Below are 22963 nucleotides of genomic sequence, written 5' to 3'. Positions count from 1 at the left end.
GAAAAGGGATGTAGGGATGTGAAAATGAGTGACAATCGGGTTCTAGGTCACCTCCCTGACCAAGGACTTTCTCCCCCGATTGCTGAGTTTTCCTGTAGTCCACAATCATCTCCTTAGTCTTGGTTACATTGACGGATAGGATGTTATTCTGGCACCACCCAGCCAGGTCTCTAACCTCCTCCCTATAGGCTGTCTCGTTGTTGTCGGTGATCAGGCCTACCGTGTTGTGTCATCTGCAAACTTAATGATGGTGTTGGAGTCATACCTGGCCATGCAGTCGTGGGTGAACATGGAGTACAGGAGGGGACTGAGCACGCAACCCTGTGGATCTCCAGTGTTGAGGATCAGCGTGGCAGATGTGTTGCTATCTAGCCTCACCACCTGGGGGCGGCCCGTCAGGAAGTCCAGGATCCAGTTGCAGAGGGAGGTGTTAAGTCCCAGGATCCTTAGCTTATTGATGAGCTTTAAGGGTACTATGATTTTGAACGCTGAGCTGTAGTCAATGAATAGCATTCTCACAGAAGTGTTCCTTTTGTCCAGGTGGGAAAGGGCAGTGTGGAGTGCAATAGAGATGGCATCATCTGTGGATCTGTTTGGGCAGTATGCAAATTGAGAGGGTCTAGGGTTTCTGGGATAATGGTGTTGATGTGAGCCATTGCCAACCTTACATAGCACTTCATGGCTATGGACTAGAGTGCTACGGGCCTGTAGTCATTTAGGCAGGTTGCCTTTGTGTTCTTGGGCACAGGGACTATGGTGGTCTGCTTGAAACATGTTGGTATTACAGACTCTATCAGGGATATGTTGATAATGTCAGTGAAGACACCTGCCAGTTGGTCAGCACATGCCCGGAGCACACGTCCTGGTATTCCATCTGGCCCCGCAGCCTTGTGTATGTTGACCTGTTTAAAGGTCTTACTCACGTCGACTACGAAGAGCGTAATCACACAGTCGTCCGGAACAGCTGGTGCTCTCATGCATGCCTCAGTGTTGCTTGCCTCGAAGCGAGCATAGAAGTGATTTAGCTCGTCTGGTAGGCTAGTGTCACTAGGCAGCTCGCGGCTGTGCTTCCCTTTGTAGTATGTAATAGTTTGCAAGCCCTGCCACATAAAATGAGCATCGGAACCGGTGTAGTATGATTCAATCTTAGCCCTGTATTGACGCTTTGCCTGTTTGATGGTTCGTCGCAGGGCATAGCAGGATTTCTTGTAAGCTTCCAGGTTAAAGTCCCGCTCCTTGAAAGCGGCAGCTCTACCCTTTAGCTCAGTGTGAATGTTGCCTGTAATCCATGGCTTCTGGTTGGAGTATGTACGTACAGTCACTGTGGGGACGACGTCCTCGATGCACTTATTGATAAAGCCAGTGACTGATGTGGTGTACTCCTCAATGCCATCGGAAGAGTCCCGGAACATGTTCCATCTTTAAATTGTCTAACTAATCTTTGCAGGTTAGCATTTTTTGCCATGAATCTTGTTATGGAGGCAGCACTGCAGTGGTCACTAGCTGCCACAGTCACAAAGTAATTTCTGTTTCCATAAATGTTTACAATATACACCCAATTTTTACCTTGCAGCTGGCCCATTTAGCAAAAATCGATCAATTCTGCCTCCATGGCAAAATTCATGACAGTAAACATCAACCTGCCTGACCGGCACCCTGTGTCTGATATTGCAAAAGGACAAGTAATCTAGACAGATACTTCTGTAACTCTGAATAAGCGTGGGAGTTGATGATGGCCGAGACCTTGCCTTGCCACTGAGCCACTGAATGGAAATTCACCACAGGAGGTTCCCATGGTTACCGCACTCCCGCCCGCTTGCTCAACTGGCCTCAGCTGAAGCTGATTGGTTGAGCCAGGGCACTTAGCAACCAGATCCCCACTTAGCCTGAATCCAGCCTGTACTTTGGCGTTCAACAGCAGGTCAAAGGTCATATGTATCCTGATTCGTGACCGGCCTCCAACCAACCAGTAACCTACCAGGCGATTGGCTAACAGGTTAAAAGGAGTATTAGGCCCAACTCATCGACAAAGACAATAGTCTTAATAGGAGTTGATATCTAACTCAGCAATAGGTGTCCCTTCCCACGTCATTCAAAATCATAAGAAGTCTATGACTTGGGTGGCTGGAGTCTTTGACAATTTTGAAGGTCTTCCTGACACCGCCTGATATATAGGTCCTGGATGGCAGGGATCTCGACCCCAGTAATGTACTGGGCCATGTGCACTTCCTTCTGAACCGCCTTACGGTCAGATGCCAATATTGAGGTCAGTTTGAGCAACATAACAACTACACAAGTCTCAAAGACTCAAACCAGAGAAACAAAGTCTGATTGAGCATGGTAAACTCAGAATAACCAAAAGAAGAGACTGACCGATGTTGTTCTCTGCACTGTTGCTACCGTGCTTATAATCATAGTGTACAGAAAAAACAAATCAACATTCTTTAAGCCCCACAAGGCCTGCAGTGTCAGCTGAAACATGTTGTACTGTATTTAGAGCTAAAATGCCTTTAACTGCCTAGGTAACTGACTAAAACATTAAAACTAAAGTGCGGGGAGACAAAACATCAAAGGTAATCTGATAACATTAGTGGAAGGTACACTCAGGCACAAGGAATGTGTTGGAGTTGGAGGTTATATTTTTTTTAAACATTACCCAAAACCCCTTACCTCAGCACTCAAAATAAATGCAATGACAGGATATTTCATATCCATTTATTACAGTCCAGGGAAGGAACAAAATAAAATAGCATTTTCCTATTAGTCACCCCTCGTTTAATTTCCTGGTTGGCCCCCTAGATAGATCAAAACATGTCCAATGTTCATTCACTTGTGAGGGTCTGACCATTCTGTGAGCCTCTTTTATCTCTGGCCATTCCTTTCCCAGGAGGTTGAATGACTTCCTCATGTGGCCAGGAGTGCGTCACAAATGGCACCTTATTCCTCTGGGCCCTGGTTAAAAGTAGTGCACTACATAGGCGATAGGGTGCCATGTGGGTCACACACCTGGAGTGGGGTTTCAGTCTGATCACCCACAGGGAGCCCAAGAAGCACAGGTATCCCACATTCCCCTGACTGTGCCATGGGATGTAGAGAGAGAGGGAGAGAGGCAGTTTCCCTGAGAGTGGTTGTCAGGGCACCGAGGAGGTGAGAAGGGGAAATATGCAGACTGGAAAAACTTATGGAAGGAAGGATTAATGGAGTCACACAGAGAGGGGGAATGAGAGAGAGAGAACATTTGAGAGAAAGAGAGGGAAATTGAGAAAGAAAGAGGAGGGGAGAGAGGGGGGTAGACTGAGAGAGACGGATAGATTGAGAGTGAGAGCCACACAGACAGAGAGAAAGAGAGAGAGAGGGAGAGTGAGAGAGACAGAGACATAGAGAGGAAGCCAACAGGTAGCCCAAGAAACAGACTCCCCATTCAACCTCCTCCAGTGCTCTCCAGATCAGTATGTTCTACACAGGAGGACTGTGCCTCACCCTGCCTGTCTGATTGTGTTTAGTACAGTACCTCTGTACTCTACCACTGACCTCACCTCAGCCTGTCTCTTCACATCTATGTCATCATTAGTGCAGTCTGATAGAGCACTAATTGCTGCACCAATCAAATCAAGCTGCCCCAGGGGCACATGAGTCTGCTGTGACCAAGACCGGACCTAGACACAAAAGTAGTGCACTACATAGAGAATAGGGTGCCATTTGGGACACAGCCAGTGAGGGAGCAACTCCCTTCTCTCTGAGGGGCTAACTCCGTCTGGGGCCACAGAGGCTAGCTCTGGCCCCCTCTACACTCCAGCTCACCCTGATACCCTGTTCAGAATACAATCCATGGGCCACTGGAGAATCAATTTAAGCTGCCAGAAAAAACAGACTGACTGGCTTACAGAGGGTCCAAGTGGGGCCATCAAAGTGTCGGGTTGGCAAGCAATCATGCATGCCCATATGTAAACAACTGGGTTCATCAAAACAGTTATGCACTTGTTATGCACAGTTACGCATAACCCACTGTCCATTAGCTAGCAGTACTAAAGCATGATGCAGCTTCTAAACAAACAACTGAATAACAGCAGAATAACTTTCATATGCCAGAGTGCTTACAGCCTCAAACAAAAACAACAGGCGGTTTAGCGAGGGCTGTTTTGGCAGCGGTGTTGTTCGTGATTGTATCCTAGGGTGAGTCCCAAATGGCACCCTATTCCCTACACAGTGCACTACTTTTGACCAGGTTTTGACCAGTGCCCTGGTTAAAAGTAGTGCACTATGTAGTGAATAGGGTGCCATTTAGGACACAGTCCCGTGTTGATCCAGCAGGCCTATACGTGAAACTGTTAGATAGAGCTGATTAATGAGGCTCTGTATGAATGAAATGTCCCATCCATCAAACACAGCTGTACTGGGTTACTGCACAGCACAGTGGGCTAGACAGGCAGACAGGTAGTTCTGATCTAATGCACCATGTGCTGGACCAAAAACACTTTCATCTTGTTTACACTGTTCTACTTGCTGTGTAACGTAAAAACTATTTATTCATCATACTCACAGATCTTAGCTTGGCTGTAGTGCAATGCAAATGGCACAGTAGGTCATGGATGATATGCTCTTCGAAGAAAATGTTTGTTATCTGGGGTAAGATATGCATCTTGAGGTTTCTAGATTGTAATTTATTTCATGCAACTTTTCCCTTTGGGTTTCTATAATATTCCATGGGCCATGACGACAGTATAGTGTACAAACAGTAGGCTATCACTTTCTGAAAAAGTGAAGTGTACAAAACAAACACTGAGTACTAAATGTTGGTGAATTGCACACACCCAGACATGTGACTGCTTCACTGTTAACACTTTTCAAAAAGGGAAGTTGTCTATGTTCATTGCGTAAGAGACAGTGGACATTACGTACAAGGAGGGAAGTATTACAGACAATAAAACTCCCTTATCACAACAACACCGAGTTTGTTACTGAGTTTAATGATAACACAGTGACTCAAAGAAATGAGATGTTGCTGTATTACTGTCGCTACAGAACATAACATTGTGTCCTCATGGGACATTTTCAAATGACTGAGGATTCCGGAATATGAGTCATGCCAACCAACCATGATGTGGTGATTTTATGTTATTGGCTACAGAAAATGTAATTGTGTGTTTATGGAACATTTTGAAATTACTGTGGATTCCGGAATTCCAGTCATGCCAACCAACAATGATGTGCCGGAGGAGAGAGGACAGAACATCCTGGTTACGCTGAAATCAAACCAGAAACTTTCCCACTGAGCCATGCTGACTTTGGATTGTGTCTGAATAATCTCTTCTCCTCCAGAAGTATGCACTTGTTCACTTTCCATCACTGACTTTACAGGAAATTACTAGTATAAGACATATGGCGGAAACACCCTCTAGTCCATCCCTTCACTAATCCAATGCTTTTAGATTTGTGGGAAGTAGTGAATGAGTTGACACTTCAGGAAGAAGGAGATATTATTGGGAAGCACCTAAGGCGGTCATTGGTTCACCTGTAGCAGACACACAACTCTTACTGTGCACTGTACATATGCTTATTCTGATATCCTGAAGTCATAGGTCATTTATGGTGTATTGTTGGTGATTCATACAGGTTGCCCATTCATTCACCTCACCTGTAGAGGACACAAGCCACTCTTACTGTGGTAGATATGTTTATTCTGAGATCTTGATTTACCTCATAGGTCGTACTGGTCATTAATCACACATGTGTTTTCTCTGTTAGTTTCATCTTGATGCCAATTCATTCACCTGTCCTCACCTGTGCTTAGGTACTGTAGTTGTGAGGTGTATAACCTTGGCTACAGTCACTACCATCTGCACAGTAATGGTACATTCAGTGGTGTGATAAGACTCTTAGAAAAGGATCTGGCCTCCAGAAATAACCTGGACTTAGTCTCTCCCTTGTTCCCCTGACCGTTCCATAAGAGAGAGAGAGAGAGAGAGAGAGAGAGAGAGAGGGAGAGAGCATTCCATTCAGATGCAGGAGCATCAGGGCTGGTAGCTAAAAGCCTGACTCATGCTATGCTGTGGGGATAATCGTGTTCTAGAAATCTGCTCAGGAGATCATAACTAAATACATAGGCTACTCTACTCCTATTCGGAATGATGCACCTAAACAAGAACTACATTATGTTCTATTGAATAGATCCTTCTGTACAACAGTGAAATCCTTCATAGGAGCACATGACCCACAGGCTTTTTGATGACATCCCTTAATGCGTCATTGAACCTCTTATGTACTGCACTCATGCACTACTGATGATTAAACTTAGGGCTGTAGTACGTACATCCAAATGTTACATTTAAAGCTTTAAGGCCTCACATTTGCCTTGACGCAATATTGAGACCCTCAAAATATCTGTACAACAGTTGGCCTGGATCCCATGCAAAACAAGCTGCCCAGAGAGCTAGGACACTGGGTGAATGAAAATGGGAAGATCATGACCACACTTTGCATGGCCCATTGCATACAATGAGGGTCAAGTCAATCATTTGCTTTGAGGTTCATGTGTTAGGCATCTTTTGAGGGTCAGGTCGGGGCCTAAGGCTGCGTTTACACAAACAGCCCAATTCTGATATGTTGCCCAATTATTGTCAAAAGAGCTGATCTGGTTGTTTGAAATACCAATACCCTGGATTCCATGCAAAACAAGCTGCATGAATGAAAATGTCCAGATCCTGATTCCTGACCACACTTTGCATGGACCATTACACCCTTCGTGACCTGGGAGAATATCTTTAATCTCAGTGTGCTGAACAGGGGGTCAGGTGTAAAGGATTAGCTATGCTCTAGTCAAGCAGCAGCCCAAGGCCTGGCTGGAGTGAGTCTTCATTATTCACAGATTACAACCTTCTAAGAGCCCAAACCCCAACAGATCTACCAGTAGCCTCAGCTGTACCTCTCCTGTTCTATTTTTGTTTCTGGGTTCATTTTGGTGGCTGGCGATTGTTAGGTTAGATTACTCGTTGGTTATTACTGCATTGTCGGAACTAGAAGCACAAGCATTTCGCTACACTCACATTAACATCTGCTAACCATGTGTATGTGACAAATACAATTTAATTTGATATAGTGCACTACTTTTGACCAAAGCCCTATAGGCCCTGGTCAAAGGTAGTGCACTTTAAAGGGACGCACCGGTATGTGCGGATGTACACTCATGCACATTATGCATGCACAATCAGGTGCAGTTTTTACTCAGAAGCATTAATACAAATAGCTGGTTCAGTAGCTTACAAACAAACTACTTGAGTTGATCCGCTGGGCAAAGAAGCCAGTTTAACATTGAGTTTTAATGTGCCTTTGATTGAGTTGTCAACTAACATGAATTCAATGTGAAGTCAACAAAAACATTTGTTCAAGTCATTGGATGTAGGTTTAAAGTCAGTGGAAAAGAATACTACAAATACGTTGATTACTTTTTGCAATCTAATCAATTTTCCACCTTGATTCCACATTGAATTATTTTGTTGAAATGACATGGAAATAACGTTGATTCAACCAGTTTGTGCCCAGTGGGGAGAGTCAGTTGGTGTGTATCTCCTATCCAGCCTATCCCCGTCCCCATGACAGGGAGTGTGAAGCATGCGGACTCAACACAAAGACATCATTCACAGGGGCCCTTACATAACCTTCAGCTACAAAGCCTTTCATTTTGGGCTAGACACCATATATTCTGCGTATTGTATCCTACAGCTAGGTAATGGGCAGAAAGGTTGAACAGAACTATAACATAGTATTTCAAAACATTATTTCCTAGAAGTCCATTCCACATGGAAAAGTACCTCTAAATACCTCTAACCTCTAACTCGGGTATTCCCCCAGGGGTACACACAATGCCGTCGGGGGTACGCCAAATAAACTTGTGATTCACATTTACAACATAAATAAATAAATAAATCTTCACATTTTCAAACAGTTCATTTATATTTTTCAACGGGGCTATATCAACTGAGTAGCCTCGTTTTACTGCCAAAAATAAAATTAAACCATCTAGTGTTCAGTGAAATAACAACACAATGTCAAATACAGATAGCCCAGTCAAATAATGAACATCCAATCACATTAACCGTTACTCTCTCGCGGGAATACCACTAACGGTTCGTAGCTTCTGCTCATGTTGGTATCTGTACTGATGGTGCAAAAGCCATGACAGGGACTGGTAACGTGCGTGCAAGCAGTTGATCCTGACGCCACTTGGGCACACTGCAGCATCCACCCAAGAGGCTCTTGCTGCCAACGGAATGCCTGACAGCTTGAAAGACATTTTGGACAATACAGTGAAAATGGTGAACTTTGTTAAAGCAAGGCCCCTGAACTATTGTGTATTTTCTGCACTATGCAATGATATGGGCAGCGACCATGTAACGCTTTTACAACATACAGAAGTGCGCTGGTTATCAAGGGACAAAGTATTGACACGTTTTTTTAAATTGAGAGACGAGCTTAAAGTTTTCTTTACTGACCATAATTTTCACTTGTCTGACCGCTTGCATGATGACGAATTTCTCACACGACTGGCCTATCTGGGTGATGTTTTTTCTCGCCTGAATGATCTGAATCTAGGATTACAGGGACTCTCCACAAATATATTCAATGTGCAGGACAAAATTGAGGCTATGATTAAGAAGTTAGAGCTCTTCTCTGTCTGCATTAACAAGTACAACACCCAGGTCTTTCCATCATTGTATGATTTTTTTTTGTGTGCAAATGAACTCAAGCTTACGGACAATGTCAAATGTGATATAGGGAAGCAACTGAGTGAGTTGGGTGCGCAATTACACAGGTACTTTCCCGAAACGGATGACACAAACAACTGGATTCATTATCCCTCATTCACTAGTGAGGGTCTGACTCTGCCTCCAGTCCACTTACCGATATCTGAACAAGAGAACCTCATCAGAATTGCAACAAGCGGTTCTGTGAAAATTGAATTTAAGACGCTGATGCCCTTTGCAACCACCTACCTATGTGAGAGTGGATTCTCAGCCCTCACTAGCATGAAAACTAAATACAGGCACAGATTGTGTGTGGAAAATTATTTAAGGCTGAGACTACAATTACAACCCAATATTGCAGAGTTATATGCATCCTTTCAAGCACACCCTTCTCATTAACCTGTGGTGAGTTATTGTCACGTTCTGACCTCTATTTCCTTTGTTTTTGTATTTATTTAGTATGGTCAGGGCGTGAGTTGGGTGGGCAGTCTATGTTTGTTTTTCTATGTTTTTGGGCAGTTCTATGTTTTCGGCCTAGTATGGTTCTCAATCAGAGGCAGGTGTCATTAGTTGTCTCTGATTGAGAATCATACTTAGGTAGCCTGGGTTTCACTGTTTGTTTGTGGGTGATTGTTCCTGTCACTGTGTTTGGTGTCACAGGATAGGACTGTTTTGCGTTTTCACATTTCTTGTTTTTGTTAGTTTGTTCATGTGTAGCGATTTATTAAAACATGAATAACCACCACGCTGCGCTTTGGTCCGCTTCTCTTCCTCCTACAGACGAACGCCGTTACAGAATCACCCACCACAACAGGACCAAGCGGTGTGGTAATGGGCAAAGGAAAAAGCAGCAGCAGGAGCAGCGCGAGGAGGTATGGACATGGGAGGACGAACTAGACGGTAAAGGACCTTGGGCTCAGCCAGGAGAGTATCGCCGCCCCAAGGAAGAACGGGAGGCGGCGAAAGCGGAGAGGCGCTGGTATGAGGAGGCAGCGCGGCGTCGTGGATGGAAGCCCGGGAGTCAGCCCCAAAAATTTCTTGGGGGGGGGCTAACAGGGAGGATGGCTACGCCAGGTAGGAGACCTGAGCCAACTTCCTGTGGTTACCGGGGGGCTAGAGAGACCGGGCAGGCACCGTGTTATGCTGTGGAGCGCACGGTGTCCCCAGTGCGGGTGCACAGCCCGGTGCGGTACATTCCAGCTCCGCGTATCGGCCGGGCTAGAGTGGGCATCGAGCCAAGTGCCATGAAGCCGGCTCTACGCATCTGGTCTCCAGTGCGTCTCCATGGGCCGGCTTACATGGCACCAGCCTTGCGCACGGTGTCCCCGGTTCGCCTGCATAGCCCAGTGCGGGCTATTCCACCTCGCCGCACTGGCAGGGCGACCGGGACCATTCAACCGGGTAAGGTTGGGCAGGCTCGGTGCTCAAGAGCTCCAGTGCGCCTGCACGGCCCGGTCTATCCGTCACCACCTCCACACCCCAGCCCTCCGGTGGCAGCTCCCCGTACCAGGCTGTCTCTCCGGCCCATCCGTCCAGAGCCTTCCTCCTCTCCAGCGCTGCCGGAGTCTCCCGCCTCTCCGGCGCTACCAGAGCCTTCCTCTCCAGCGCTGCCGGAGTCTCCCGTCTGTCCGGCGCCTCTGCCGGAGCCTCCCGCCTGTCCGGCGCCGCTGCCGGAGCCTCCCGCCTGTCCGGCGCCGCTGCCGGAGCCTCCCGCCTGTCCGGCGCCGCTGCCGGAGCCTCCCGCCTGTCCGGCGCCGCTGCCGGAGCCTCCCGCCTGTCCGGCGCCGCTGCCGGAGCCTCCCGCCTGTCCGGCGCCTCTGCCGGAGCCTCCCGCCTGTCCGGCGCCTCTGCCAGCGCCGCCCGTCTGCCCAACGCCGCCAGCGCCGCCCGTCTGCCCAGCGCCGCCAGTGCCGCCCGTCTGCCCAGCGCCGCCAGTGCCGCCCGTCTGCCCAGCGCCGCCAGTGCCGCCCGTCTGCCAGGAGCCGCCAATGCCGCCCGTCAGCCAGGAGCCGCCAGTGCCGCCCGTCAGCCAGGGGCCGCCAGTGCCGCCCGTCAGCCAGGGGCCGCCAGTGCCGCCCGTCAGCCAGGGGCCGCCAGTGCCGCCAGTCAGCCAGGGGCCGCCAGTGCCGCCCGTCAGCCAGGGGCCGCCAGGGGCGCCAGTCAGCCAGGGGCCGCCAGTCAGCCAGGGGCCGCCAGTGCCGCCAGTCAGCCAGGGGCCGCCAGTGCCGCCAGTCAGCCAGGGGCCGCCAGTGCCGCCAGTCAGCCAGGGGCCGCTAGAGCCCCTCCGCCCGGAGCAGCTGCCCCTCTGTCCCGAGCAGCTGTCCCTCTGTCCCGAGCAGCTGTCCCTCTGTCCCGAGCAGCTGTCCCTCTGTCCCGAGCAGCTGTCCCTCTGTCCCGAGCAGCTGTCCCTCTGTCCCGAGCAGCTGTTTCACCTCTGTCCCGAGCTGCCCCTCTGTCCCAAGCAGCCCCTCTGTCCAGTGGGGTCATTGAGAGGGGTGGGCATGGTGAGTAAGCCACGGAGGCGGACAATAAGGCGGACTGAGACAATGGCGAAGTGGGGTCCGCGTCCCGCGCCAGAGCCGCCACCGCGGACAGACGCCCACCCAGACCCTCCCCTATAGGTCAAGGTTTTGCGGCCGGAGTCCGCACCTTTGGGGGGGGGTACTGTCACGTTCTGACCTCTATTTCCTTTGTTTTTGTATTTATTTAGTATGGTCAGGGCGTGAGTTGGGTGGGCAGTCTGTTTGTTTTTCTATGTTTTTGGGCAGTTCTATGTTTTCGGCCTAGTATGGTTCTCAATCAGAGGCAGGTGTCATTAGTTGTCTCTGATTGAGAATCATACTTAGGTAGCCTGGGTTTCACTGTTTGTTTGTGGGTGATTGTTCCTGTCACTGTGTTTGGTGTCACAGGATAGGACTGTTTTGCGTTTTCACATTTCTTGTTTTTGTTAGTTTGTTCATGTGTAGCGATTTATTAAAACATGAATAACCACCACGCTGCGCTTTGGTCCGCTTCTCTTCCTCCTACAGACGAACGCCGTTACAGTTATTCACCATTTTCGATGAACAAATAAGGTTTTATATGTAAGATGGTTAAATAAAGAGCAAAATTATTATTATTATTATATTATTATTTGTGCCCTGGTCATATAAGAGCTCTTTGTCACTTCCCATGAGCCGGGTTGTGACAAAAACTCACACTCATTCTTATGTTTAATAAATGTATTGTATAGTGTGTGTGTGGCAGGCTTACAATAATGGCAAAAAACTACATCTGAGAGTGTGCTGACCCTGGTGCTACAGGGGGTACGCAGCTGGAGGTTGAATGTTTGAAGGGGTATGGGACTATAAAAAGTTTGGATACCACTGCTCTAACTGATTCTAAGAACCCCACCACCTCCAACCTCCTCTGCTGACACAGACTAAGCTGTGTCACGGTGCCGTGAGAGAGACTACAGGAGTTAAATATTGTACTAGTACCCAGAACTCAGTTCGGTAGCTAGGTTACGCAGTCAGTGCTCTTAATCGGTTGTCCCAGTGGTTGCTGTGCCGTCATTAGGGCCAAAGCCAATCCTCTGTCTTAAACAAGCTTAATACCAGAATCTGACCTCTTCCTCACGCATCAGGATGATTAAGAGTCAATGGGAAGAACTTCCGGCCTTTAAGCAGAATATAAAATGCACTTGCACATCTGCGTTTCCTTGTTGCAGGTGTGTGGGCATCATCATTGATGTCTTCGAAGTCAAAAAAGACCTGCACATTGCTATTGCCAGTATCATTACCATAAAGCAGAACCATTACTCCTCCAATACACACAGGTATCAGACTGTTTGACTAGGCAATGACAAAGTCCTTTAGATGGGCGACTATTCAAACCTGGACAGACTTGAATTGTCATTGCTGCTGATGTAATGCAAACAACAGACATACATACACATGAGGTCAAGTACACTATTAATATGAATCTGAGCAGATTTTCTTCAATGAAATTATACACAGACAGACTGAATTAAATTATGGCCACGTGTAGGACACTGCCACAGATGGGTACAATGCTTCTGAGAAGAGAAAAAAAATGGGTTTAATCGGATTGTTCTGTCCAGAGCTGTGCCGTTTCTATTGCTCTTACAGTATAGTTTGATAAATGCTGTGTGTCACATTGAACTCCCTCCCTAGGCCTAGTTTTAAAAACACAGAGTTCCTGAGCTCTGCAATGACACAGACGAGCCTGAAATGAATGACCAGTGTTTTCCTGCCAACACAGATGCAAGCGTTCAAGCTTGGTGGTCAACCTATCTGCATGCAGACCACGTCAACTTGAGAGACAGTCAGCATTTCAATAGACAAACAAAGCTGAAATTCATAGCCTGTCCTGTGATCATAGACGCTATGCCAATGACAGAGCTCTGTCTATGGGCTGTATTGTTGTTGTCTAATGATGTATTCTGAGTCATCCACCATGCTAGTCCTTTGTGTAAGGGGCTCTGTGAGACCACAGTCACCACCCACCATCAAAGCCGTTACTGCATCAGTATCTAACTATCTATATTGTAGTGTAACAGACCAAGGGTTGGGGTCAGAATGCATGGTAAACTCAGTTTGAATTTGAATTGAAAAAAGGTCAAGAGGAAGTATAAATGTAAATGGGCGGAGGGTAACCTAGCAGTTAAGAGCATTGGTTCTAAACTCAAAGGTCGCTGGTTTGAATCCTTCAGCAGACAAGGTGAAAAATCTGCTAATGTGCCCTTGAGCAAGACACTTAACCCTAATTGCTCCTGTAAGTCGCTCTGGATAAGAGCTTCTATTAAATGACTAAAATGGGAAAGACAAGATATTCTATATAATTCTAATCATACTACATATGAATGACTTGTTTTACACGTAGGAAGATTAGATATGTAGACTTACTGTATGCTACACAGACAGTGAGATTGTTCTGGATGGACTGTGTTGCTGAAATGGTAACTGTGTAGATTGTGACCTAACAGACACCTTCAGCAGTCCTCCGCTGTCCCCTAGTGGGGAAAGTGTCACTTTCCACTATGAATCAACAAAAAAATGCCTATTGAATTTGCACAATCTAAATGTATGTTTGTTGTGAATACATTCTGAAATCAATACAGAATAAACACCCAGCTAATCAATTCCAAAACAGTAGGTGTTTTGCTGATACAAAACACCAAATTAAAAAGTAGGGAGTATCTAGGCTAATGCCTGGCAACAATTTAAAATGGATATGAAAAATAAATATTATCATACCAAATGACATTAGACTTATTGATAGATTGATACCAGAGGAGGCTGGTGGGATGAGCTATAAGAGGACAGGCACATTGTAATGGCTGGAATGAAATCAAATAGAACAGAGCCAAACATGTGGTTTCCATATGTTTAATGTGTTTGGTACCATTCCATTTATTATATTCCAGCCATTACAATAAGCCAGTCCTCCTATAGGTCCTCCCACCAGCGTACTCTCATTGATACGTATATACAGTACCAGTCAAAAGTTTGGACACACCTACTCATTCAAGGACTTTTCTTTATTTTGACTATTTTCTACATTGTAGAATAATAGTGAAGACATCAGAACTATGAAATAACACATATGAAATCATGTTGTAACCAAAAAAGTCCTAGTCAGGATCGAGGGAAAGATGAACAGAGCAAAGTACAAAGAGATCCTTGATGAAAACCTGCTCCAGAGCGCTCAGGTCCTCAGACTGTAGCGATCAAACATCTCTGGAGAGACCTGAAAATAGCTGTGCAGCAACACTCCCCATCCAACCTGACAGAGCTTGAGAGGATCTGCAGAAAGGAATGGGAGAAACTCCACAAATATAGGTGTGCCAAACTTGTAGCGTCATACCCAAGAAGACTCGAGGCTGTAATCACTGCCAAAGGTGCTTCAACAAAGTACTGTATAAAGGGTCTGAATACTTATGTAAATGTAATATTTCAGTAGTTTTTTTATTTACTTTTTTGCAAAAATGTCTAAAACCTGTTTTTGCTTTGTCATTATGGGGTATTGTGTGTAGATTGATGAGAAAAAAAATAACAATTTAATCAATTTTAGAATAAGGCTGTAACGTAACTACATTTGGAAAAAGCAAAGCACCCCCACAACATGATGCTGCCACCCCCATGCTTCACGGTTGGGATGGTGTTCTTTGGCTTGCAAGCCTTCCCCTTTTTCCTCCAAACATAACCATGGTCATTATGGCCAAACAGTTCTATTTTTGTTTAATCAGAAAAGAGGACATTTCTCCAAAAAGTATGATCTTTGTCCCCATGTGCAGTTGCAAACTTTAGTCTGGCTTTTTTATGGCGGTTTTGGAGCAGTGGCTTCTTCCTTGCTGAGCGGTCTTTCAGGTTATGTCGCTATAGGACTCATTTTACTGTGGATATAGATACTTTTGTACCTGTTTCCTCCAGCATCTTTACAAGGTCCTTTGCTGTTGTTCTGAGATTGATTTGCACTTTTCGCACCAAATTACGTTCATCTCTAGGAGACAGAATGCGTCTCCTTCCTGAGCGGTATGATGGCTGCGTGGTCCCATGGTGTTTAGACTTGTGTACTATTGTTTGTACAGACAAACGTGGTACCTTCAGGTGTTTGAAAATTGCTCCCAAGGATGAACCAGACATGTGGAGGTCTACAATTTTTTTCTGAGGACTTGGCTGATTTCTTTTGAGTTTTCCATGATGTCAAGCAAAGAGGCACTGACTTTGAAGGTAGTCCTTGAAATACATCCACAGGTAGACCTCCAATTGACACAAATTATGTAAATTAGCCTATCAGAAGCGTCTAAAGCCATTTAATCATTTTCTGGAATTTTCCAAGCTGTTTAAAGGCACAGTTAACTTAGTTTATGTAAACTTCTGACCCACTGGAATTGTAATACAGTGAATTATAAGTGAAATAATCTGTCTGTAAACAATTGTTGGAAAAATTACTTGTGTCATGCACAAAGTAGATGTCCTAACCGACTTGCCAAAACTATAGTTTGTTAACAAGAAATTTGTGGAATTGTTGAAAAACTAGTTTTAATGACTCCATCCTAAGTGTATGTAAACTCCCAACTTCAATTGTAGATTTTCTAGTGATATTGTATCATTAAAGACTCTATAATAGGATTCTATCTTTCTAAATACACTGCTCCAAAAAATAAAGGTAACACTTAAACAACACAATGTAACTCCAAGTCAATCACACTTCTGTGAAATCAAACTGTCCACTTAGGAAGCAACACTGATTGACAATACATTTCACATGCCCTTGTGCAAATGGAATAGACAACAGGTGGAAAATATAGGCAATTCGCAAGACACCCCCAATAAAGGAGTGGTTCTGCAGGTGGTGACCACAGACCACTTCTCAGTTCCTATGCTTCCTGGCTGATGTTTTGGTCACTTTTGAATGGTGCTTTCTGGTGCTTTCACTCTAGTGGTAGCATGAGACGGAGTCTACAACCCACACAAGTGGCTCAGGTAGTGCAGCTCATCCAGGATTTCACATCAATGCGAGCTGTGGCAAGAAGGTTTGCTGTGTCTGTCAGCGTAGTGTCCAGAGCATGGAGGCGCTACCAGGAGACAGGCCAGTACATCAGGAGATGTGGAGGAGGCCGTAGGAGGGCAACAACCCAGCAGCAGGACCGCTACCTCCGCCTTTGTGCAAGGAGGAGCAGGAGGAGCACTGCCAGAGCCCTGCAAAATGACCTCCAGCAGGCCACAAATGTGCATGTGTCTGCTCAAACGGTCAGAAACAGACTCCATGAGCGTGGTATGAGGGCCCGACGTCCACAGGTCGGGGTTGTGCTTACAGCCCAACACCGTGCAGGACGTTTGGCATTTGCCAGAGAACACCAAGATTGGCAAATTCGCCACTGGCGCCCTGTGCTCTTCACAGATGAAAGCAGGTTCACACTGAGCACATGTGACAGACGTGACAGAGTCTGGAGACGCCGTGGAGGACGTTCTGCTGCCTGCAACATCCTCCAGCATGACCGGTTTGGCGGTGGGTCAGTCATGGTGTGGGGTGGCATTTCTTTGGGGGGCCGCACAGCCCTCCATTTGCTCGCCAGAGGTAGCCTGACTGCCATTAGGTACCGAGATGAGATCCTCAGACCCCTTGTGAGACCATATGCTGGTGCGGTTGGCCCTGGGTTCCTCCTAATGCAGGACAATGCTAGACCTCATGTGGCGGGAGTGTGTCAGCAGTTCCTGCAAGAGGAAGGCATTGATGCTATGGACTGGCCCGCCCGTTCCCCAGACCTGAATCCAATTGAGCACATCTGGGACATTATGTCTCGCTCCATCCACCAACGCCACGTTGCACCACAGACTGTCCAGGAGTTGGTGGATGCTTTAGTCCAGGTCTGGGAGGAGATCCCTCAGGAGACCATCCGCCACCTCATTAGGAGCATTCCCAGGCGTTGTAGGGAGGTCATACAGGCATGTGGAGGCCACACACACTACTGAGCCTGAGCCTGACTTGTTTTAAGGACATTACATCAAAGTTGGATCAGCCTGTAGTGTGGTTTTCCACTTTAATTTTGAGTGTGACTCCAAATCCAGACCTCCATGGGTTGATACATTTGATTTCCATTGATCATTTTTGTGTGATTTTGTTGTCAGCACATTCAACTATGTAAAGAAAAAAGTATTTAATAAGAAAATTTCATTCATTCAGATCTAGGATCTTATTATTTTTTTGAGCAGTGTATATAAACTTTCTCGCTTTTGACCTAAGAATGAGTTAAGTCAATCCTAGGACCTCATACTTGTTAATGGTCAAATGAAACCAAATAGTAATCAGTAAAAAAACATCTAACTGTGGGGCTACATTGTTGACTTGATACCATAACTGAAAAGGTTTTTTTTTTTAAAGCCTCAGAATGTTTAAATAATTCTATTACCGTAGGCTTCTCTTGCTTTTCATTATCTGGTAAAACAATATTATATCAATAACACGCAAGCTGTTCCGCAAGGCTTGGTCTGTCGTGGCTCTGAACTGGGATGGTTTGAGGCCCTGCAGTGTTTCCAAGGCTAAGTTAGCTAAACCTCAGACATGCTTACACTTAACATGTATCATTGAAGACTATAATAGGATTGTATCAATCCTGTTTAAAACCCCTATAACAGGACTGTCTTTGACTTGGTATAATTTGGGCTTCTTGATTTATTCTTGGACAGATATCCTTCCCAGGAGTTTGGGAGGTAGCCTAGAGGTTAGAGAAATGGACCTACCACCAGAGGGTTGCTGGTTTGAATCTCGATTTACTGGTTTGAACTGTTGTGCTTGTGAGCAAGGCACTTATACCCTAAAACCACATACATTTAAATTCAAATGGTGCATATGAACTAGCCAACTAGTGCACTAGTATGCCTCATTTAATCAGGGGTCACCAGCCTTTGACAATTTTGATTTGTTTTGGAATCGACAGGATCTTTTCAAGCAAGATGGAATCCAGCCGAACAAACATGGATCTTGGATACTCTCATCCAATCTTGTCTCATTCAATTGAACTTCCTTGTTGGCTGATATGGGAAGTTCAGCTTCTTGGATAACCCCATAATTGACATTTGGGTCAAAGACACCAACCCCTACGATCTTGTACTGAAATAAATAAAGAAAAAAACTAAATGTGAATACAAATACAGATGTTATAAACCATTTATTGTCTTGTCACCGCTCAATGTGTTGAAGGTATGTTAGAAGATGAACCTTGAGTAGACCAATGTACACCTTGCCCTCAGATGGTTGATATAGGCCTACCGGCAGTCTCTTCAACAACGCTGGATATATTGTATCATTATACCATTTTAAACAGATATTACGCTAGTTATTGGTCTCGGTTTATATTTTAAACAGCCTCGAGTGCATTACATTGCATTGACATGATTCCAACAATGAGAGAATTTGTTTGACAATGTATTATTACAAGGGGTTCAGTACACTACAGAACCCCTGTGAGTAGAAGGCATAGCTTATTTAGTCAAGCAGCGCCCCATAGTGGCTATCGTGAGAAATATGCGCACCTTTCACTTTCGGTTTTCTCGAAATGCACAGTGACGACCTTTGTTTTGAACGAACGACTACACTAGATAGATAGGTAAGTTTAGGTTCGAATTACACAATTTTTAGGAAAAGGAAAACACAAGACGTTCTGTAAAATGCTAAACTTGCGTCAGTATCTTTGCTATGTGTTTTCTTAGAGGAAAAACTGGTGGAAAACGAGTGTGAAACTTTGACAGGGATTAAAACAACATTGCCTAACAAATAACATTGATTGGGAGAACTTCTTCCCCTTAACTGACATATCCTTAAACAGTTAATCTAATGTAAGAATATATTGCGTTGAATGGAATATTTCGTACTGTTAAAATGCTTACTTTCAGTAAGATTCAGTTTTTCACCTTACATGGCCTTTATAGTCTCCATTACTTGCATGATGTGGTTTCAACTTCGGTCACGTTGCTCATCTCTTCCTCCAGTGTTGACAGAACTTCACAATGGATGGTATAGTCGTGGAGGTTCTTGGCGTCCCCAATATCCTTGCCTCTGATAGAATGGTTGACAAGCTCACTATACACTTCCTGCGACCACGGAACGGGGGAGGAGAGGTGCAGAGAGTGCTGTTTCCATCTGATAGCCCAGGACAGGCCTTTGTCATATTTGAGGAACCAGAAGGTAGGCGGTCTACTGTAACTGATGGCGGGGTAACTTACATATATTCAGTGGCTGAACTAGACATGAAGGGGATCAGGGACAAAAATGGATGCAATGAATATATGTCACAATATTAGTAGGTGTTAAAGTAGGCTACTCTTTCCCCCTGAATTTATTGATACATAAAACCACCACAAATACTTGATAATTTCTTTAACCTACCCTCTCTCTTTTGCAGTGGCTGCCCATGTCTCGCGGTTGACCCATGTGTTGGAGGTGGACCAACAACAATTTTGTCTCAAAGTCAGAATAGTTGACAGGCCTGAGGTAGGGAAAAGCCCCCGTCCCTTGTATTACATATCATATTGTCATATTGTTCAAGTGTAATTAAATCCTAATGTTTATCTTGTTTTGTTTTATTTTTATGTGTATCACAGGTGGACATGCCAGTCAAGGCAACTCTGGATGTGAGAATGTTCCCCAATGACAGAGAGGTGCGGCGACTCCTAGACATCCATGGCTTTAAGGTGAACGAGCTTCGACATGGTCAGCTGCTTGTCCAGGGCTCCTTTCTGAAGCTCAGAGCAGTGAAGGCCCAATTGCAGCAGCTCCTACACCAAGACAACCAGCCCCAATACAACCCTTCCCCACCTAGCCTCAGTGGCCATGCCTCTGGGACCTACAAAGAATCCACCAGGATGCACCAGACCAATGGCACTGCAATGCATGCTGGGAACATGAGTCCTATGTATGCTGGGAGCAGGAGTCCTATTTCAGTCAATGGAGAGCAGTTTGCACATGTCCTGCAGTCTTCTTCCCCTACCAACTATTCACGGGACTCAGGGTCACCTTGTAGCCTCTCCAGCCCCCGGAGTGACAACCTATCTCCCAGTCTTCTGGCACCAGGGTATGGGGCCAATGTGACCCACAGGAGGAACCCATCTCCCAGCAGGTCTCGCAGTGTGGTCTCCTTCCTAATGGACGCAGATGTGCTCCGATATGCCCAGTGCGTCAGGAAAAAAGACATTGATACAATCCTTGTAAGCAACAACATTCAAATGAATGTGCAGCCTAGTGAATGTTCCGATATCAGTTCTGTTAGCCTCGAGGGGAAGAACCCAAAGGCTGCTATGGAAAAGCTGCAAGACTATCTCACTGCACTCAACACAACACTACGCACCCAAGAAATCCCACTGGGAACAATCGATCACAACGGGCAGGTTAGAATTAGTAAACGGATTCAGAAGTTTAATAGTGTTTATCCTACTGTCCTCGTCAATCAGGTCGGAGATATTCTCCGCCTTGTAGGGCCTTCCAGGGACAGTTATGACATGATGCAGATTCTCTTGGGAAAACCCCTAGAACTTCCACCAGCCGGGCGAACAGGGAGGGCACTGGACAGGGGCTCAAGGGACAGGAGAAGCAGTTCTCTATCGAGTCTGCCCAAAAGGAAGGATGCCCCCATCCCATGGGATCATGACACTGCCCCTGTGTCTGCTGCTGTACCAGATTACTCCCCCTCAAAGTACCAGGGTGACTCTGGGCATGGAAGGACTGTACAGAGGGCTGGAAGCCCAGTACCCTATACATCCACCCCCAGTCACAGGGGAAGAAGTCACTCTGATTCACAGGAGAAAGTAAAGGAGCAGAGAGTAACACAGAGGGACTTCTCGAGGCAAGAAAGGGTGGATGATGTGGTAGGGCCCTCTGCTGGAGCTCAGATGCCAGTGATGAAAAAGAAGTCATTACTTCCCAAAATTCCTACCAACAAAGCAGGTTGGATGGATGTGCTATCAGGGAAAAAAAAGAAAAAGCCATAACAAGTCACTAGTTTACATTCTGACACCTATAATAAAATTGGCTTTAACTGTGTATTTCTTGAATATCTTATATGTCATGATGTGGGGCATAAAATTGATTATGACAGATTCTAATATGTTCTTTCTTGTGGTCTGTTTTGAAACTACTCTTGTTAATAAATGTGGTTGATTTTATTTATATTTATTGAGGGTTAAAGAGTATGACAAATGTATTATATTTGTAAAAATTTTTTGTTGCTGTGATATTTGTTATTATTTTCATTGTGTTTGAGACTAAATCACTTTCGAAAGGTTTTGTATAAATTATGCAAATGAAAACGCAATTCGTTTCTGGAGTAGACTTTCAATGTAGCCTAATGATTAATCATAATCTATCTGTGTTGATTATTTGGAACAATTTGCCTATTCTGGGATGATCTCATTCAATCACTTGTGGAAACTGTCATGGAATGTGTTAATTTAAATTCTTCACATAGATTAAAATCAACATATTCTCTCTTTAGAATTGGCATTGACTCCACATTCCACTTAATTCTGTTACTATATCAGTCTGCCTCTATGCTTTTGCCTTAGTATCTGGTTGTGTGCTTCTTGTCAGACTGATTCTGTGTGTGTAACTTCTGGACTCAGAGTGTCATGTTGTGTGATGATGGAGCCAGAAGCAGATGAGAGAGGAAGTGCTCACTGACACAGCCATCCCCCCCTCTCTACACAGGATGTGAGGCGGCCCCACGCAGTCGACATGACAGAACACAAGGCACACTGACAGAGGAAGTGCTGATCAGAGATAAGCAGGTTAGGAGGGGGTGAGTGGTAGTGCAGTCTATGGAATGATACTTATGAGGTAATGGGGCATGTTCTTAATATTATGAAAAAACATTAAGCACACCTTCCTTATATTGACTTGCAACTCCGCCTTTTTGCCCTCAGAACAGCTTCAATTCGCCATGGACTGCAAGGTGTCGAAAGCGTTCCACAGGGATGCTGGCCCATGTTGACTCCTGGAGTGTTGCAGTTCTTGACACACAGTCCATGTCTCAATTGTCTCAAGGCTTAAAAATCTTTAACCTGTTCCCCCCTTCATCTACACTGATTGAAGTGGTTTTAATACATGACGTCAATAAGGGATCATCATACTGTAGGGTTCACCTGGATTCACCTGGTCAGTCTAAGTCATAATGTTTTGTACACTCAAGACAATTCCGTTTTCCCCCCCAATTACTGGCAAAAGAGCTAATCTGATTGTTAAAAAAATACTGTTAGTGGAAAAATAGAATGAGGCTGCCTGTGTAAACGCAGCTTTAGAGAAGCAAAAACCACTCCTAGCCAATGAGTGCTATGAGGTTTTATGTTGAGGTCCATTGCCTCATCATACACTGTTTCCCAAACAACGTTGGTTCACACGTAGAAAAACAAATAGCTGAGTTCAAATGTAAGATGTTAGATGACCACCAACGACTAAGGCTGCGACTCAGGCTGACAGAAGTACACTGACTGAAATGTTAGAAAACAGATTTTGTTTGTTAACTACATTTTATTATTTGGCAATATTGACAAAGACTGAATCCCTCTTTGTCCTCTCATACACTGATGCCACCCCCTCACAATGTATCACCATCCTTTTCCAGAGGTTGGTAGAAGACTGCTCTTCATACGTTCTGACTCATGTCTGGAGCCAGATTACCTGTCCTGCATTGGGAAATACCATACTGTTGAAACAGAGTGGAAATC

At 45.4% G+C, this 22963-nt stretch overlaps 1 protein-coding gene and 1 long non-coding RNA gene across 3 annotated transcripts; one reads left to right on the top strand and one right to left on the bottom strand.

Annotated features, from left to right (window-relative positions):
• Nucleotides 1–14267: 14267 nt before the first annotated feature.
• Nucleotides 14268–19335, bottom strand: LOC139392388 (uncharacterized). The gene is made up of 2 exons (XR_011629666.1): nt 19136–19335; nt 14268–18359 (listed from the first exon to the last, which is right to left on the bottom strand). It is a non-coding gene; the product is annotated as an uncharacterized lncRNA (long non-coding RNA).
• Nucleotides 18787–22076, top strand: LOC139391818 (N-myc-interactor-like). Of its 2 annotated transcripts, none has more exons than XM_071139383.1 (4): nt 18787–18855; nt 19238–19433; nt 19651–19739; nt 19850–21741. In XM_071139383.1, the coding sequence occupies exons 2-4, from the start codon at nt 19256–19258 to the stop codon at nt 21230–21232; spliced, it is 1650 nt and encodes a 549-aa protein (XP_070995484.1). In that variant the 5' UTR covers nt 18787–18855; nt 19238–19255; the 3' UTR covers nt 21233–21741. The 2 variants fall into 2 exon arrangements, with proteins under 2 accessions (XP_070995484.1, XP_070995486.1); XM_071139385.1 differs by lacking the exon at nt 18787–18855 and adding an exon at nt 21948–22076 and having other exon boundaries at nt 19250–19433; nt 19850–19939.
• The last annotated feature ends 887 nt before the right edge of the window (nt 22077–22963 follow it).

This window comes from Oncorhynchus clarkii, chromosome 32 (assembly GCF_045791955.1).
Source record: "Oncorhynchus clarkii lewisi isolate Uvic-CL-2024 chromosome 32, UVic_Ocla_1.0, whole genome shotgun sequence".
NCBI classification, from domain to species: domain Eukaryota; kingdom Metazoa; phylum Chordata; class Actinopteri; order Salmoniformes; family Salmonidae; genus Oncorhynchus; species Oncorhynchus clarkii.
Note: the sequence above shows the minus strand (reverse complement) of the source record. Positions and strands in the feature narration are given on the sequence as shown.

Bases quoted from the DNA above. Each gene is read 5' to 3' on its own strand.
- LOC139391818 (XM_071139383.1), top strand. From the start codon at position 19,256: ATGGATGGTATAGTCGTGGAGGTTCTTGGCGTCCCCAATATCCTTGCC. The intron at 19,434-19,650 runs GTAGGCGGTCTA...TCTCTTTTGCAG, and splicing joins CATATTTGAGGAACCAGAAG to TGGCTGCCCATGTCTCGCGG. The intron at 19,740-19,849 runs GTAGGGAAAAGC...TGTGTATCACAG, and splicing joins GAATAGTTGACAGGCCTGAG to GTGGACATGCCAGTCAAGGC.